Source organism: Triturus cristatus, chromosome 1_2, assembly GCF_964204655.1.
Source record: "Triturus cristatus chromosome 1_2, aTriCri1.1, whole genome shotgun sequence".
NCBI classification, from domain to species: domain Eukaryota; kingdom Metazoa; phylum Chordata; class Amphibia; order Caudata; family Salamandridae; genus Triturus; species Triturus cristatus.
The window spans coordinates 1060448752-1060466044 of record NC_140580.1 but is presented as its reverse complement, the minus strand read 5'-3'; the positions used below and the strand labels follow the sequence as shown (position 1 = coordinate 1060466044).

General features: G+C 43.4%; 1 protein-coding gene across 3 annotated transcripts in view; it reads right to left on the bottom strand.

The window, feature by feature from the left end:
- Nucleotides 1–17293, bottom strand: part of WDR5 (WD repeat domain 5) — a 166360-nt gene that overhangs the window by 62345 nt on the left and 86722 nt on the right. For all 3 annotated transcript variants that reach the window (XM_085612697.1, XM_085612689.1, XM_085612680.1), the window contains exons 4-10: nt 16931–17039; nt 11757–11830; nt 6420–6509; nt 5817–5906; nt 5508–5591; nt 5315–5370; nt 5058–5104 (exon numbers count right to left, since the gene is read on the bottom strand). In XM_085612697.1, coding sequence (XP_085468823.1) covers nt 5058–5104; nt 5315–5370; nt 5508–5591; nt 5817–5906; nt 6420–6509; nt 11757–11830; nt 16931–17039 — 550 coding nt within the window. The remainder of the gene's footprint in view (nt 1–5057; nt 5105–5314; nt 5371–5507; nt 5592–5816; nt 5907–6419; nt 6510–11756; nt 11831–16930; nt 17040–17293) is intronic.

Genomic DNA, 17293 nt, shown 5'->3' with positions numbered 1-17293 from the left:
GTAAAGAAGGCAAGATGTCCAATACTGCTATAAATGTGGAGTTTCAGGAGGTCACTGGGTTTATTTTCACCCAAGTGGTCAAGAAATCTACTATTTGGCTGGACACAGCAGTAGTCAGAGTTTGAGAATTCTGATTTTTCCAGATAAGTTTTAAACATTTTGGTGCAGGTTTCCGATTTTGCGTCCTCCATTGGACTGCAAAACCACTGATCCAAAGACAGGCAATAGGATGGAATAATGGAAGTTAGGAGTTGCAAAGATCTGGTCATGTTGGTTACCCACAGAGTGTGTGGGCTCAAAGTTATGTTGTTCCAAGTTTCCTACTGCTAGGTCTGTAATGTTAGAGCCAGGAAGGAGCACTAGATTATCTTTCTGTAAAGCTAAAGATGATTTTACAACTGCAAATAGCGTAAGGTCTGCAACAGGATATTAGGCTGTCTGTACAACATCCAGATTGAGCACAGCCTATAATAAAGTTGTACTGGAAGGACTCCAGTCTCATCTCAAAATTATCAAGAGAACAGAATAGCAAGAGGCATGTGCTATAACTGCAATACCCCCACACTTCTGTCAAGTCTCTTCCCCACAAATTTTGAAATTGGGGCTGTGCAGGAGGGGGAGGGACTAAATCAATTTGAGGATTTAATAGTATTTAGTTTTGTAGCGTCTTTGCTCTTATATCAAGATAACCAGAGCAATACAAGTTAGTAAACTTCTAACATGTTGCATTACAGTACAATTAACTGAATTTATGTGGATTTGCTTACTTTTGATGACAATCATCACTTTTTTTTTTTTTAATAGAAGGGATGTGAAGATGGACAATACTACAAATATCTACTACTCCCCCAAACAGTTCAATCGGTACCTCAAATCACCCTCCTCCCTGCTGTTCAAGAATTGGGCCCATCACGAAGCTCTGACAACGCATTCCAGTCCTAACCTGTATAGAAGTGGAAATGCACATTAAGCCTAACCTGCTTCCATTACCACAGAGCTAGGGAACTCAAAAGAAGCTTTACTGATTCCCTTCAAAACCGGACTTTAACTCCACCCTGCTATCCCAGTTCCTCTGTCATCACAAGCATTTCTGCAAATATAACTCATTCCACAGATTATGGTTTTTACTTCTGCTACTCCACTACCAGGGTAGACCTTGCTTGTCCATGCATCTTAATCGATTATCTGCATTCAGACGTGCTGTTATTCCAGTATCTGTGACCTCAAAAGCAGTTTTGCCACTGGAAAAAAAAAGTCCAATCCTTCCATTCAGCGGTCAGTATACTTCAATATAGCTCAGTCAGAGCACCTAAATCCTGAGCAGTCACCCCACCATCAGTGGAACATGTACTCAGCTTTCCACTAACTACCAGGGTAGACCTTAGTCCAGGACCAAGGCAACACCACTAATCGTACAAGGGCAGCCGGATACAGGGTGCAAATCAGCATTGGCGCCCAATGCTGTCTAATGGAGTTAGGCAATTTTGGAAAAGAGGGTGCAGGCTTGGACCAGGAGGCTGGACAAAGGCGACCAACGGCGGGGAAGGTAAGTTGGATAGCTGGGGTGACCCCTGGGCACTGGCAGCCGGGCTCCCAAAGGTCGAGGAGGTGAAGGATGCAAGTGTGTCTTTTGGTGTCTGTTTTCTTAGCTGGTCGTGGTCAGGGGGACCCTTCGAACAGAGACTAAAGGTGTTGGGGGGGGGGGGGGGGTACGGGCCTGGATAGAACAGCCACCGATGCAGATGAGACCAGGTTTGCCGGGGGGGACTTTACAGGACAGGTGAGTCACTCAATCTTGGGCTGTGGGCATTGGGTGCAGATTCGCAAATTCACCCTGGTCCAGAGACTGGTGTTGGTTTCTTTGCTGGACAATCCAGTGTCCATAGGAGACAGGAGTCTTTCACGAAGAGAGCACAGGTCCTTTGGGGTTCTTGAAGGGTCGCAGGAGGAGAGAGGCCGGTAGGGCTGGGGAAAAGTCAGTCATCTTTCCACTGCTGCACAGCTCTTCGGTCATTCTTAGTTTGTCAAATCTAAGGAGAAAGGTTCAGGGGTGCCCCTAAATAATAGATTTAGGGATGTTACAGGTTGAACAAGGATCCCTTTTCTCAGGGGTGTCTACACCCCTCCTTATGCCACCCTCCAGGGGTGGTGGTGGTGGGAGGGGTGGAGCCATTTGTCTCGTCCGGATTGATGGAGTTCTCCCATGCTTTACTTCACCGCCCTCACCTGAGGGGTGGGGTTGGCCACACCTCCCTTTCTTCCTAGGTTTTCCTGCTGACCCTCCAGCCCAAAGTGGAGGTCCGAACCGGTGGGAGCCAGCTGCTGATATTAGCAGAAGCTGGGAGTAGCTAACAAAGGCGGCAAGCCTTTGAAGTTTCACCTTCGCAGAGCCTGCCCATCCTGAGGGAGGCGTGACACCTCTACCTTGGGGTCCAGAACCCTGTTTTTCAGGAGGCATCTCTAAGATGTCTTCCGAGTGCATTTTACATTAAGTCCAACACTGGCATCAGTGTGGGTTTAATGTTGTACCAAACTTCAGTCTTCAGTAAAGCCAATATGGAGCTGTGGAGTTCGTGTAGATAAACTCCCTGACCATGTTCTTAAAATTGCTCCACTGCACTTACAATGTCTGTGAATATCACACACTCTGTAGAGGCATATTGCTCAAGCAGCTAATCCCTCACCTGTGGTATGGACTTGGCCAGAGTCTGTGGGTAAGCACATCCAGTGTTCACAAGAGACAAAGTCTTGGTTTGGGAAGGCAGGGTAGGTCCTCCGGGTTCTTGGGGGCTGCTGACTGCAGGACACACCGGGATTTCGCTGGAGCAGGTTTGAGGTGGAGACAGGCCGGTAGGGCTGGGGCCAGGTCAGTGGTCCTCATCCTCTTAGTTCAGCATGGCTTCTTCAGTCCTTCTGGTCGGTTCTTGTCGGAGGAGGCAGGGATTGGGGTTGCCCCGAAATACTCTATTTAGGGGCGTTACAGGTAGGTAAAGGTTGGGACCAATGGTTCCCTTCCTTGGGGTGGGTACACTCCCCATTATGCCACACTCCAGTGGGATGGGGCATTGGCGCCTCTCTCTGGTTGGCTGGGTCCCCCCCCCCCCATCTACAAGATGGTGGGGAAGGAGTGTTGTGCTTCACCTCCCCCGCCTGAGGGGTGAGGTTGGGAAAGGTGGGCACACCTCCCTTCCTTACTTGGTTTCCCGCCGATTCTCCCACCCAAAGTGGGGTTCAGAACCGATGGGGGCCAGTTGCTGGAAGCAGCAAATGGCTGAAGTAGCTCACAAAGGTGGCAAGCATTTGAAGCTTCCCCTTCGTGGACCCTGCCCATCCTGGGGGAGGAGGCTTGGCACCTCATACCAGAATGTGCATTGTTTCAGGTCCCCCAAGAGCAGCAGGCTCTCAACCCAGGGGTCCAGAAACATGTCAGGTGGTGGCAGCTGGCGAGCAGCCACTCAGCCAGGACACTAGAGTAAGGTCAGTTTTCTCGGACTACATTTTTCATTAAATCCCACACTGGCATCAGTGCGGGTTAAATGTGCTGAGAAGTTTGATACCAAGCTTCCCAGTTTTCATTAAAGCCATTATGGTGCTGTGGAATTCGTAATGGCAAACTCCCAGCACCATAGTGTCTTAATGGCATTACTGCACTTACAATGTCAAAGAATTGGCTTAGACACTGTAGGGGTACAGGGGTTATGGACCTGTATCCCCACCACTGGTATATTGCACCCAGCTAGAGTGGTGGCTAATTATGCCAGAGTTGTGGCTTGTAGGCATGCCACATAGGGATGTGTGCCATGTCGACTCTTCACTTTGTTCTGCACCAAAGTGCAGCGTGTGTAAAGGTACAGGGCCTTTAAGGGTGGCACACAAGTGCTACAGCACTTAGAGGCCTTCCCTGGCCACACTGCCCTGGGTACCTGTGGTACCATTTGCAAGGAATTTACATGTGGCCAAAGAGTGCCAATTGGGTTTTGTATCAGTGCAGTTTAAGGAAAGAACATAGGCCCTGGGTATCTGGTTGGTAGGAACCCAGGGCACACTCAGTCAAAGCACAGGGTTCTCTTATTTCTGACTCCTGCTGGGCTCATTACAAAGGCTGAATCTGAGGGTTCATCAGCCTGCTTTTGTTCGAGTCTCTTGGCTGGTATCAGTCAGGATCCTCACACCTAGAAGCAAATGCAGCAGTGGGGAAACAAAGGCTCACACCTTGTTAGCACTTCACACATACTTGAGAGGCAGCTTTTCACTTTGTTCAGGCTCCGTTTAGGAGATATGCATTCACTGTAAGAATGTCAGATGTGTTGATCTTTCCCAGTATTTGCACAAAACAAATAGCATTTATAAAGCGCTTACTACCCCTGAGGAGGCGCTGTAATAATTTAAATATCACTAGTCTTTCTTTTAAAGCACTATGGGTAGAGGAAGCTTAACGCTGACAAAAGGCAACATTGGTGTATGTGAAGCTTACAAAAGTGTGAATCTTCGGCCTAAATCAGGAGGGTTTGCAAGTATACTCAAAATGTGCTCAAATGTACTAATGATAGACCTGCTACGCATATATGTGAGGGATTAAGCGCCAAGATACTCCTTGGAGTGATAGTAGCGCTATAGAAGTGGATTTTACATTACATTACGATCTGATGTCACTTGCATACTAATTAATTAGGTTAGTCGCCCCACTTCCGTTTTTTAGGACTTGTGCCCTGGACACCACCAATAATGCTGTCAAACATGAAGATAAAAAAGCAACTCTGCAGGTGAAGATGCCTAGTATCAAACCTGTAGGCATTCAAACCGATGCCAGAATTTTTATCCCAATTTCCCAAATGTACCATGTTTTGCCAGAGGGCTTTTCCTAGCAGAAACTAGGAGTGTCAATCAGCAATTCAGTTTACAGTGAGGATTATACAAGAAAATGTATTCATTTAAATTCTCAGAGAATGATCAGAGACAGATTGAACACAGACTATTTTCAGAAGCTTCCCCTCCTAAAGTGTCCCAGCTGTACATCTAAATAGATAAAACAATAAAGTACACCTTTGCTTACATACCAATCAACGTTTTTAAGCACTGGCCCGATGCAGTGTCCCAAATTCGGCTGTCAAAAAAAGGGGGAGGGAAAAGAAATAAAATCATTTCAAATTACAGAAACAGTGAAAGAGTAACGTTTACAAAATCCTAGTAGAAGAGGTCTTACATTATCTGTACAAAACGAAGCAGGTAATTTCAATATGCAACGCTTTTTCAGACGGATATGTGTATGCTGTGTACTGACTAAAACTGACAGAACAGTAAAATATTTACTTACCAAAGACCATCATAGCTACTTGAAACTATTAAGGAGCCATCCCGATTAAAATGGACCTAAAGAGTGAATAAACATGAGGATTTACAACTCTAGATTGCATTAACCATCAACAAAGAAACATGCTGCTTGCCAAAGAAAAGCAGTTTTAGTTCTCTCTAGATGGAAGGGCATTTCTATTTAAAAAGGAACTTACAGCGGACACTGGATCGGAGTGTGCAGGCAGGGTCTTAAGGCACTTTCCAGTCTTCACATCCCAAATTCTAACACTTTCATCAAACTGTAGAATGAAGTAAGCAAAAACATACATAAAGTTATGAGAGCACTGTTGAGTGCCACATCCTGATCCTAACAAATCAAACTTTAAACATGAACGCAATCATGTATGAAAAAAAGGATTGCATTTTAGGCACCCTATTTAATCCAGTCAAGGTGTCCTGCATCTTACAACTTCATATGAGTTCTTAACATGAGAAACAGCCAAACAAGAGCAATCAACACTCACCGATCCTGACACAATGAGGTTAGACTGTGGGTTGAAGTTGCAGCAGAAAACGTAGTTACTGTGACCCTTCAGGGTCTTTAAGCATTTTCCCTAAAAAAGACAAAAAACAAACATTCCAATACGTTGCTTCCAACAGAGGTCCAGCTGTGTTAAAAAAGGCAATCAACATTTCAATTCGATGTTATAATTCCATATGAAGGAACAATTGGCAATCTGTAATGATAAATATCTAAAAAACCTGTCACATTTTCAGAATACTTCCCACCCAAAGTATACAATAAGTGGACAAAAAGTCATGTAGGGACAGGCATCAGAGGCCCAGGCAGAGCAAAGAACAAAGGGCAGGCATTCTTTCAGAGTTTGAGCAGAACGGTAAAGGGAAGTGGATGGGATAAATATTATGGTCTGCCGAAATAGGGAGTGAAGCTGGGATGAAGTAATTATGGCAGAGCTAAAGGGAGAACGGCATGTGGTATTAACTACAACATTTTTGGAAGTGGTGAATGGAGACTGTGGAAGTGACTAAATGGCTAGGTTGAAACAACTGCACTGTGTAGGACAATAAGAATTTTTGTTCGCTCAATAAAAATCTACAATCCTTACCGAACTGACGTCCCATATCTTTAGCGTTTTGTCATCAGAAGCAGACACGAGAAGGTTGGAATCGGAAGACCAAGCAACATCAGAGATTCCCTAATTAAAACAAAAACAGAAATGAGCAAAACCGGCTAAAATAATACTTCCCAAATCATTACGTTAAGTCCTCAGGTGGGGCAGAATTTTGATTCAAACTGAAAAATAAACGATATTTTTTCCTCCTTATGTGTAACCAAGTGTTAAATTATCAACATCCGCCAACGTTCTACTATATTCCTCTTATGATGCATAATGACTCCCAACAGAGATACCATAATGTCCTGAAAGCTCGAACGCTTATTAACACTTATATTCCTACAATATGATAAAAATATCCTGAAGTCTATGAGCTAATATCCTATCCCACAGCTTCTTCACTTAAATCTATATATGTCTTAATGTTAGTTTGTATTGTTTGTGCAAAATTTTGTAACCGGTTTTTCTAACAAGTAGTACATCTGTCCATGAAGCCTAGTATCACCTGGAAGCTCACATTTACAATTTTGCTCTGGATACCACTTCTGAATCGCATGCTTCCCCTCATCAGTCCACAGTTTACTAATTAAGTCACTTCCATCAACTGTAATCCAATCTGCCTTTCCAATGCATGAGCCCAGGCTCTAATTTGAACATTAATCACATCACCACACCCATCCGTTGTACTTTAACATTTAGTGGCTCACTTGCATGTATTTTTACCACTATTTATTTATTTTAAAGGTTTTATATAGCGCTAGCTGGACCCAAGAGTATCAGAGCGCTTTACAGGATTTGGTTAAACATAAAGACAGACCACCAAACTAAGTACAATTGATATAATAAGGTAAGGCAGATGAACTTTAAGAATGATAAGATAGTAGATCAGGAAGACAGAGAAGAATTATATAGTATGTCAGTAGATGGAAAAGTCGAGAGATTGAGGTACATTAGTGGAAGGGAGGGATGAGGTGAATTATAGGTAGAGGGGGGCCAGTATAAACTGCGAATAGTGGAGGAGTTCATGGCCAGAGACTAAGTATAATTAAGAACCCCAATATTTGTTGAGAAGGAGCAGCTTGAGTTTTTTTTTTGAAGCAGGGGTAGGATGGGTTACAACGTAGATCTCTGGGAAGAGTATTCCAGATAGAGGGGGCGTTACCAGAGAATGAGCGTGATTGAGTTGCTTTCTTTTTTAGCAGAGGAGGGACTAGGGCAAGAGGGTTAGTGCTCCTCAATGTTCTAGTACACCCAGCTTTTTGGAGTTTGTCAGAGAGATAAGAAGGGGTATTTTGGTGAAGGGCTTAGTGTGGGATGCATGCAATCTTGTAGGTGGATCTGCCTTCGATAGGAAGCCATTTGAGGTTTTTGAGAACAGGGGAGATGTGATCGTATAGCTTACAGTCAGAAATAAGCCTGGCAGCGAGGTTAAGAATGGATTTGATAGGGGCTAGGTGGACTTTAGGGGTGCTAGCAAGAGTGGCGTTGCCATAATCAATTCTAGACAGAACCAGTGATTGTACAACTGATTTAAAGTCATCTGCTGGAATGAAGGGTTTAATTTTTTAAGGTGATCTAGTGTGAAGAGAGCACCTTTTGCAGAGTTTTTTTCTATGGGGTGTAAGATTGAGGTTCTGATCGATGCTAATGCCGAGGGATTTGACCAAGTTGGAGATGGCGCGAGAGCAGTTGAGAGCTTTAATCCAGTGATCCAGTGTTGAATAGGGAGCGAATTGTTCTTGGGAGAGAATAGGATGATTTCCGTTTTTTGGGGGTTTAATTTGAGGTGGTTTTGATGGGACCACCATTGAATCTTAGTCAAGACATTGTTAAGATGCAAGATGTCTTGATCTTGTAGTATAGTTGTGCGTCATCGGCATAGAGGCGATAACTGATTTTTGCTTGTTTAAGAATAAGGGTGAGGGGTTCCATGAAGAGGTTGAAAAGAGTGGGAGAAAGAATAGAGCCCTGCAGAACACCACTAGACTATCAAAACTTCAACATTTAAGGGGGGAGCAATCATTGGGTTTCTGACAGCAGAGCCTCAACCTTCTGTTTAATCTCAAGCACAGTGCCTCCTGCTGAGCGTAATGGCATTAGGGGTTATACTAATTTAGATCTATACCACAGACACCATTCCAGTCAACTTGATTCATGTCCAGAACTCACAGCAGAGCAGAACGCCCTAGGCATGAAAAATGTGCATCAGGAACATTTAATTTTGTTTTCCAAACATTTATTTTGGGAAATAAAATGAACACAGACCGATGCAGAGTGGTTACACAGGGAGACTTGCGTTGCACAGTTTACCTATATAGTGCCCCCCACCATACCGGCAGAAGAACGTCACCATCATGCAGGTGGGGAATTCTGAAGCAGAAAAGTACACAATTAATATATGGTCTCGTAGTTCTTCAACAGGTTCCAGCTTTGAACTAGTGTGCTGGTTCTCCAATTTGTTGTTAATCTCGTAATTTTCAATCTTTGCTATTACCAGATCTTTGAGTATGTTTGCCACAGCATGCTCCTATGAAGAAAGCTATTGATTGCAGATCTGGATTACAGGTTCTATTCTGGTTGTAGGAAAGGGCCTCTTTTTATTCTATTTGCCTACCCCTCCCCCCCCCCTCCATTTTTGGGGGACTGATGCTGCTGGTTTTTCTAATCTTAATAAACACTAGGCCCTGCTGTATAAGCCCAGTACAGGGGCCAGGGGCCATGAGCCCGAAAATACCAGACTAGCTTACTTAGCTTGGCCATAAGTTCCTAGTATATGGTACATGAGTTACACCGGGCTAGTAAGTCAAGTGTACCCAGTGGTCTGCAACACTAGTTGAGCCACCATTGTAGGGACAGAGGAAACACATGGCTCTAGGTCTGCCATAGCGGCCAACTTCCAGCTTGCTTACTCAACGTAGCAAAATGACCATTTTGCAAAGGCCAAACCTACATTTTTAAATATCTGTAAGTCACCCCGAAGGTAGGCCTAATAAGCCCATAAGGCAGGGTGTCCATTGTTAATTTAATAAATGTTGAATTTACATCTTACGTGTTCTGACAGTAACAACTCACACTTGTCTTTACTGTAGTAAAGCTGGTAGCCCCATTGGCCAACATAGTTTCATTACCCCATGCGCTAAGTGCTAACTTCCATATGGTACTTCACTGTATCCGATTGATCGGAGCATTAAACCAGACTTCTTGCTGAAGTCAAATTTAAATTAACTTTTGAGGCAAAGGTGGCTTTAGAAAGTCACTACTTTGTAGCCCAAACCCATGGTAGCCCTTCCTGACTGTCCACAGCTGTTGGTCCCCTGAGACAACAGGCTTCTCCCCTGCTAAGTGTGGAGCACACCCAGGAACAGGAAACCCAAAACTGTTGGTGGGAGGAGGTGTGACATCCTCCAGCAGGATGGCTTTACCCTGCCCTCTCCTTTGTGTAGGCAGACAGGTTAGCATCTACTCCAGAGAGGAAAAATCCACTGTAGAACCAGTTTCCCAGGAGGAGTAGCTTATTATGCTAGGTACACCCCAGGGGTGTGCCCAGCGCTCCTCACAGGGAAAGAAGGCCAGAGTCAACTTGGTTTCATGTGGAGAAGTGGGACTCAGATGTTTTTTGGGGCCAAACCTCCTGGAAGAGATCTCAAGTGGGAAAGGTTGCCCCGTGGGAACTGTTGCCCATTGGCTGGTAAGGCCTCAACTCCCACAAACGTGAAGATGGCATAAAAGTGGCACCCAGTCTTCAGATCACTACTGGACTGGAAAGAGATGGACTGTCCTGCTACTCCCTGGACCAAGCAAAGCAAGGCTGCACCAAAGAATGGACCGCATCCAAAGGACCCTCAAATAGTATGGTACCCACTTGTGGAATATCTCTCCACTTGTGCTAGGACATTGTGAGATGTCTGCAAGGGATGGTTGGCTAACCTCCAATTATGCTTTAGGACCATCACGAGCTACTGAAACCTGCACCCCTCGAGAGCCCAGCTCCCCAGAACGTCTGACTGCCACTAGTTGTCAAAGTGCCTGCTGGGCGACCAAGTCACAATACTCACGAGGTGCCCCCGGGTCCATTCCATTCCTTCGCCCTTACTTCCACTCCTTATGGTCTACACTGGCAATGTATTTATGATAACATAAAATAAGTGTTCATGTCTTAAAATCTGTTATGGGCTTTCAATTGTTTTTCCTTTAATATCTACTTACATTACGTCACCAACATCATGCTCATGAAATGAAATAGGCCCAGCCACTAGTAGACTCAGCTGTTCACTTGAAACCTCAAGATGAAACATAATAATCTTAACTCCACTCCAACACTGACCTGTTTAAAACATGTATGCTTTGTTCGCCATAAGTTGGCAGGGTATGCTCAGACGTGAGTCCCTTGCTCACTTTGCCATTGGATTCAAGCAAGCCTGGCTGAAGACGGCCGAAATGCCAGAAACCGGTCCTAGGAAGCTTGTTTCCGGTCCAGGGAAGGCATGGCTTGGCAGTTCGGGTTGGACTGTTCCCATGAGGCACAGGGTCAGACTGATTTGCATATGGCCATGTCTGAACTGGGGTGGCAGAGTGGGCTATAGAACGGTGATGGATCAAACCCAGATCTGTTGACTGGCTCCGTCCATCACCGCCCCCTTTTGTACCACATGAAATGAAATAGGCCCAGCCACTAGTAGACTCAGCTGTTCACTTTAAACCTCAAGATGAAACTTAATCTTAACTCCACTCCAACACTGACCTGTTTAAAACATGTATGGCACGAGGCTTTCAACTTTTCCACAAATCTTTTCAACCACCTGCCTCTAATGATAGACTGCTGTGTAAAGAACTCTACATATTCGATTAACTATGCAAGGACCTTCATGATACCTCCTTCTGTGAAGTCAAGACTGAAAACGTCTTACTGAAACGTTGCACAAACAAACGATTCATGTTCTGTACTACAAGACTGGTTATTGGCTTTATATCGAGTTTTTAAAGTCTTCTTAACACCCACCCCAGACGACATGGTCTTAAATGCAGAAACCAGTGATAAGGGAATTATTTATTAGTATTTTATTATGTTTGATGCAGCTAACTTATTTGAATTTATTACTGAAGAACATGTTTTACATTATGTAGTGGATTTCCGCCACAATACATTTTTTTTTAAAGAAGTACTAACATAGAACAAGCTCAATATGAACAAAAACTTAGAGGTGTGAGTCTAGTCACAAAATTAGAACTCATTAGGGATATAAAAAAAAAAAAAAAAAAAAACTGCTCACACAATTTTTTTTCCATAGAATTCAAAGTACCTGCCAACTCAAATTCCAAAATGCTTACCAATTTATGACCAGATATAGTCTTCTCAAATTTTCCATCAAATGCTCCCCAAATTTTGATAAGCTTGTCAGCAGCTTAAAAGACAAGGAAAATAACATTATGAAACAGTTGCTTTAAGAAAGAAAACGGATTTCAGAAATATAGACTAGTTTAACGGGGAATTAAGGGTCGAACTATGTTTTTCTTCGCAAACATAATATCCTCATTGATATTTAAGAACATGTCTGTTCTACAAAAAGGAGGAGGATACACTCAAACCTATAACTGGACAAACATATACAGATTAATTCTTCTGCAACGTGATTTGATGGAAGATTAGCGGACCCTGGCATCAGTGGTGGCTTCAGAAGCAAAACTGTGGGGTGTGGCGGCAAACTGCGGGCCTTGGCGGCACACTGTGTACCTGTGGAGGTGAAACGAGTTGTATGGAATTATGTGGAGTGGCACGCGTGGAGTGGGGTGGCATTGAGTAGAGAGTCCATGCTTATAGTGGAAGGGAATTGTGTGGAGTGGCATTATACCGAATGGAAAGTTGCCAGAGTTGCTAATGAATTGCTCTATAGTGCTTCAAAGCTTTACATCAGGCACAAATTGGGACATCAGAGAAAAGAACCAGACATAAAGCTGTAGAAAGGTTGGGGAAAGTCCACGAGGTACATGATGGAATCCCTGAACGGGACTCAACAAAAAGTAGACATTGTGAGGAGGATATCTACTGCAATAGACTCAAGATGTAGCAGATGTCAGGTGGAAGCTAATCACTGGTATGAGTCTAGATGAAAAGGCAGTGAGGGGAGAGTTAGCATGCTGTGGAGAGTGGGTTGCAGAACCTCTCCACATTGTATCAAGCCACTTCTTAAGCCACACAGTTATTGGGCGATAAAACCTAACCATTAGAAAACACAAAAAGGGTGGCCAATGTGAGGGTCCTGGGCTTTACTCTGATCAGGGATAGTGGGAACTTGACTCTGGGCCCTTTAGTGGGGTACATCATCTTGCCCTGGTGAAAAGGGCATACACAATTCCTTCCAAAGCGTCTGGCTGCACCAACTCAGGTGAACCTCCTCCCATCAAACAGACATGATAAGGTGGCTATCCTCAATCACAAAGTATCAGAGAGCTGTACACAATGATTTTTAAAGTGGACAGACAGAGGGTGGAAGAGAGCAAGGATAGAGCATTAGAGACAGGTTATTTACAGGAGAGAATTGGTGCTGGTAAAAGGCATACAGTGAGGTTCAGGGAAGCCGGAAGTGTAGTCATATTAAGGTACGGTCCACAGTTTGGGTGATTATCTAGCAACTAGAATTTTGCTTTAGGTTATTGGTTTTGAGCTCACTGCACAAGAGCATGAAATATGGACTGGAGCATTCCAGAGACTAAGAACATAGCTTCCCAAATGTCTTGATTTCCCATCTGGTGATGTCTTAATTTACGGTTATCCTCCCATCCAGGAAGACGACACTGGTCCCACCATGATTTATACAGAATACATTTAAAAACAATCCAGCTGAAAGCATTAAGATTGCATATTCTTTGTACAGGGAAGCTACTCTCAGCCCTGCATGTTATGGATGTTCTACTAGACTTCGTAATCTTGGTAATGAAGTACAGTCGTGAAGCCGAGCAGACTATCATGAAGATGGTAAAATAGGTTCTAAATGTGATGCTGGTCTGCAGTGAGAGCAAACAGAGTTGGCCAAGAGTATTATATCCAAAGACCTTTGATAAGGTTTGTGGGTGAAAGGGCGCTCATAAACAAAGATAGATGGAGCTCATGAAAGTCAGTCAACAAAGCGACGCCTCCTCGAAGATAGTAAAGTCCTACAGCCCAAACTGCATTTCTGGAGCCTACTTCCGGTGCAACGGGCTTCTCTATGTGGTGTAAAGTCTGTTGATGACTGGTAGTCTTAGAATTGTGCGAGACATGACCTCTGAGGTAAAGGATTGGCACCAATTTAGTCTAGACACTTCTCGCTATCAAAGTATTGCTGGGGAGGTACAAATTCCTTCTAGATGGGTTCAATTTGTGGGAGTTCTAGGACACAGGCTTCAAACATGAGATTCTCCAGATTTTCAACCAGCCGAGTGTGGCCTCAAACTAGTAGAATCTGGTATAGCTGTCAAAGAGCATAATTTGCAGATGCTCCATATATAAGAGATGGAGTAGGGTTAAAAAAGGGGAGCCCTAGTTAATGTCACCGGAGACAGGGAAGGGATTGGATCTGGAAGGAACAAAACCAAATAAGCTGGTGTTATTTAAAGTGAGAAAGTGCATCTTTTGACATGGTTAGTCCCTACTTTTTGCCTGGAAAATGATGTGATTCTGATTGTAATGCACAGGGTCCATGCCAACCAGGTCCCCTGTGTCAGTGCTTCTTCCCTAAAACTGTTTGACAATTGGTCTTTCAGGCCCATGTAAGCCCCTAGTAAATGGTACCTAGGACACTGGAACTGAAGAGGGTCCCCTGGGGACCCCTCATCTAGGCCATGTAGACCGCTGCTGCAGCATGCATGCCCTTGTGCAGACAAAACGACAAAGTCGATATGCCTGTGTGCCATGATACTAGCACGATCTACAGTATAAGTAAGTCACCCCTTTAGCAGGGTTAAGGCAGGGTGCACTATACCACAGGCGTGGGCATATCTGCATGAGCAGATGTGTCCCTACAATATTTAAGTCATAGAAGCCATGGAGAGTGCAAGGGCTGGAAACAAGACACCTCTAGTTCCACAGCACCATGAAGGCTACACTGAACACAGGAGTGTTTGGTACCAAACTCCTCTTCTCAAACCCACACTGATGCCACTGTGGGATTTATTCAAAACATGTACTCAGAGGGCACCTCAGAGGTGCCCCTTGAAAACTTGCTAACCCTGGTGTGGTCACAGACTGGCAAGACCAAGGAGTTTTTACCTTTTATGTCAATGCGATGCATGGTTTTACTTTTCTTTTCTCACACCCTTTGCACATCTATGTGAGCACTGGATCTTTAAATCCAAACAACCAGTATTCTGCATATGTAGAAGCTCCAAATCTGCCACAATCTTTATCTGGAATGACCTAAAACAGCTATGAACAGAAATTGAGTGTTTGGACTACTAGTGAAGGACCCATTTGCAACTTTCAAAAAGTACACTACCAGACACCTTGTGAGGCTAAAGAAAAATAGATATCCATGAAGTATCCTAGAGTGGATCTCCTGCAAACTCGCAATCAGACACAGCATTGTCTCAATTCAATCAGCTACTGTCAGCATTATTTTAAGTGTTGCTCAAAGCTCGATTTCAGAGGTTCTTAACCTTCTGACTTTTGTGGAGGACCACTTAATCATCAATGCATCCCAGAGAACCCCACTGAATTAATGGAATCCGGGGACCCCCTCGGAGTAATTACTGGAAACGGAGGACCTAAGCATTTTCAATATTTTGAACTGGCAAACAACCCATTAGAAAAACAACCTGCAGTATTTATCTAACAAATGATGAACTATTTTATTTAATTCACATTTTTTTTTTTATCTACATTTTGGTAGGAAAGTTGGAGATTTTCTAAATTCAATCGAGTCCAGTCATTGTCCAGATTATACTCTATTTGATGCACTTGCACTGAACCCATAAGTCAATCTGAGGATACCAACTTAATTTTTAGCCTCAAATTTCAAATTCATTCACAGGTTTTGAAATTTCAAAATGTACATTTGCTTCTTTTTTTATAGACACTTAAAAACATAAGCAATATTAGCAGACATATAATAATCAGTTCCGGACAGAGACTAAAGTAAGCAACCTGAGAATGATCAACATCCGACTTTCCATGGTAACCCAAGTGAACCAAAATGCAAACTCTTTCACATGTCTTCCTATATGTAGGTTTTCCAGAGAAACTATAAGCCACACTCTCTCTTGTTCTTTCTCAACAAGTTTACTCAAACTGACTCTGTACAAGACAATATCTGCAGCTTTGCTTACAGAACCTCGGCTCACGAGCCCTCCAGACGCATCACTATCTCCCATAACTTGATGCTTCACCTTCAAGACACCTTTACACTTCAAAGAGAATGGAAAAATAAGATCACTCAAGACTAATAATTCCACCACAAAAGAAGGCATGCATAAGTGGATCTTCTTTATCCATACTGGAAGCAAAATTATGGCATTAACGGGCAGCAAAAACACACAACAATCACTTTGTTATCAGTAAAGCAACACTGACTCGGCTCCTCTCCAACAAATGAAGCAGGACAAGACCCAAAACTACCAATCCATAGTAAGACGGCATGGATAAATGATCTCCGCTCAAAGACTAAAACCAATCTCCAGTACAAGAATTGTAGGGATGATAAATATTTAACTCTTCTCATTTCCCCCTTCTTCTAAACAGTCACATGATCAAAGCAACAAAGCAACATAAGGCAGAATGACAATCAGTGCGCATGAAATCAAGACTTTTCCCATGTAGGACAACCAACCCAATAACCCACATGGTTGCAACAACAATAGAGCGCAAGCAATCAACGTAACATTCCTCTTGGTTCTGCTTTAATTCAAGCACAGTGACACATTAAATGCAAAGAGGAGCTTGCCGATAATCCACAGAAGCCACCACAGAACTCCGATATTGGCCACACTACCAACTCACACACTGCCAATTAAGCACAACTTGCAGTGTGGCAGTCAATCTGTCTGCTAATATGCTCGGATGTCTTTTCAAGAAAAAAAAAAGCATTAAATAAATGGAACTACAACGCAATAAACAATATGTTCCCAGATGTATTACACTGGGGGGGGGGGGCTTGAAGATGGGAGGGGACACAAGTATTCCAAGAACTGAACACAATTTATGAAACTACAAACATTTCCCGGAGGCAACCTGTGCCTTTATTGCATCCTGGAGTGGTTTTCAGTTCTTTAAAACATTTGCACTGATAGGATAGTATTAATTGTTCACTATGCATTCCATGTCTTTACTGATGTTCACTCCTGCGACCCGATGAAAGATGCAAATGCTAATAAAACTCCAGTTAAATCAAAACAAGCTAACAATGCCACAGCAGTACTAGAAAGTGTGACTACAGCAAAAAGTGATTAATACAAGTAAATATGAACATGTTGCTTTTCCTTACCAGCTGTACGTCAATGTACATTTCAGATCACAATCATACACTACTTACATGAACTTGCTAACCATTCTCCGTTTGGACTGAATTTGACAGAGGATACTGCTTTGGTGTGTCCTGCTAGTGTAAACTTCAAAGCATAATTAGGCTTTACAGGTGCAGGCTACAAAAGAAAATACACAAGATTAGTTTTTCTTGCCTTTCCTTTCATGGTAATGGCAAACTGGAACACAAACTTCTAATTTGATACTTATAGCCAATATAATATCCTATAACACTTGCAAACCAATTGCCACACTGTCACAGAAAGCAAAGAATACTTCAGCGGCTATTTGAATACACCTTTATAAATGCCCCCAAGACATGCTCTCGGATGTAACTGCTACGCTGACGTCCATGAATTGCCTTATTAGCCTC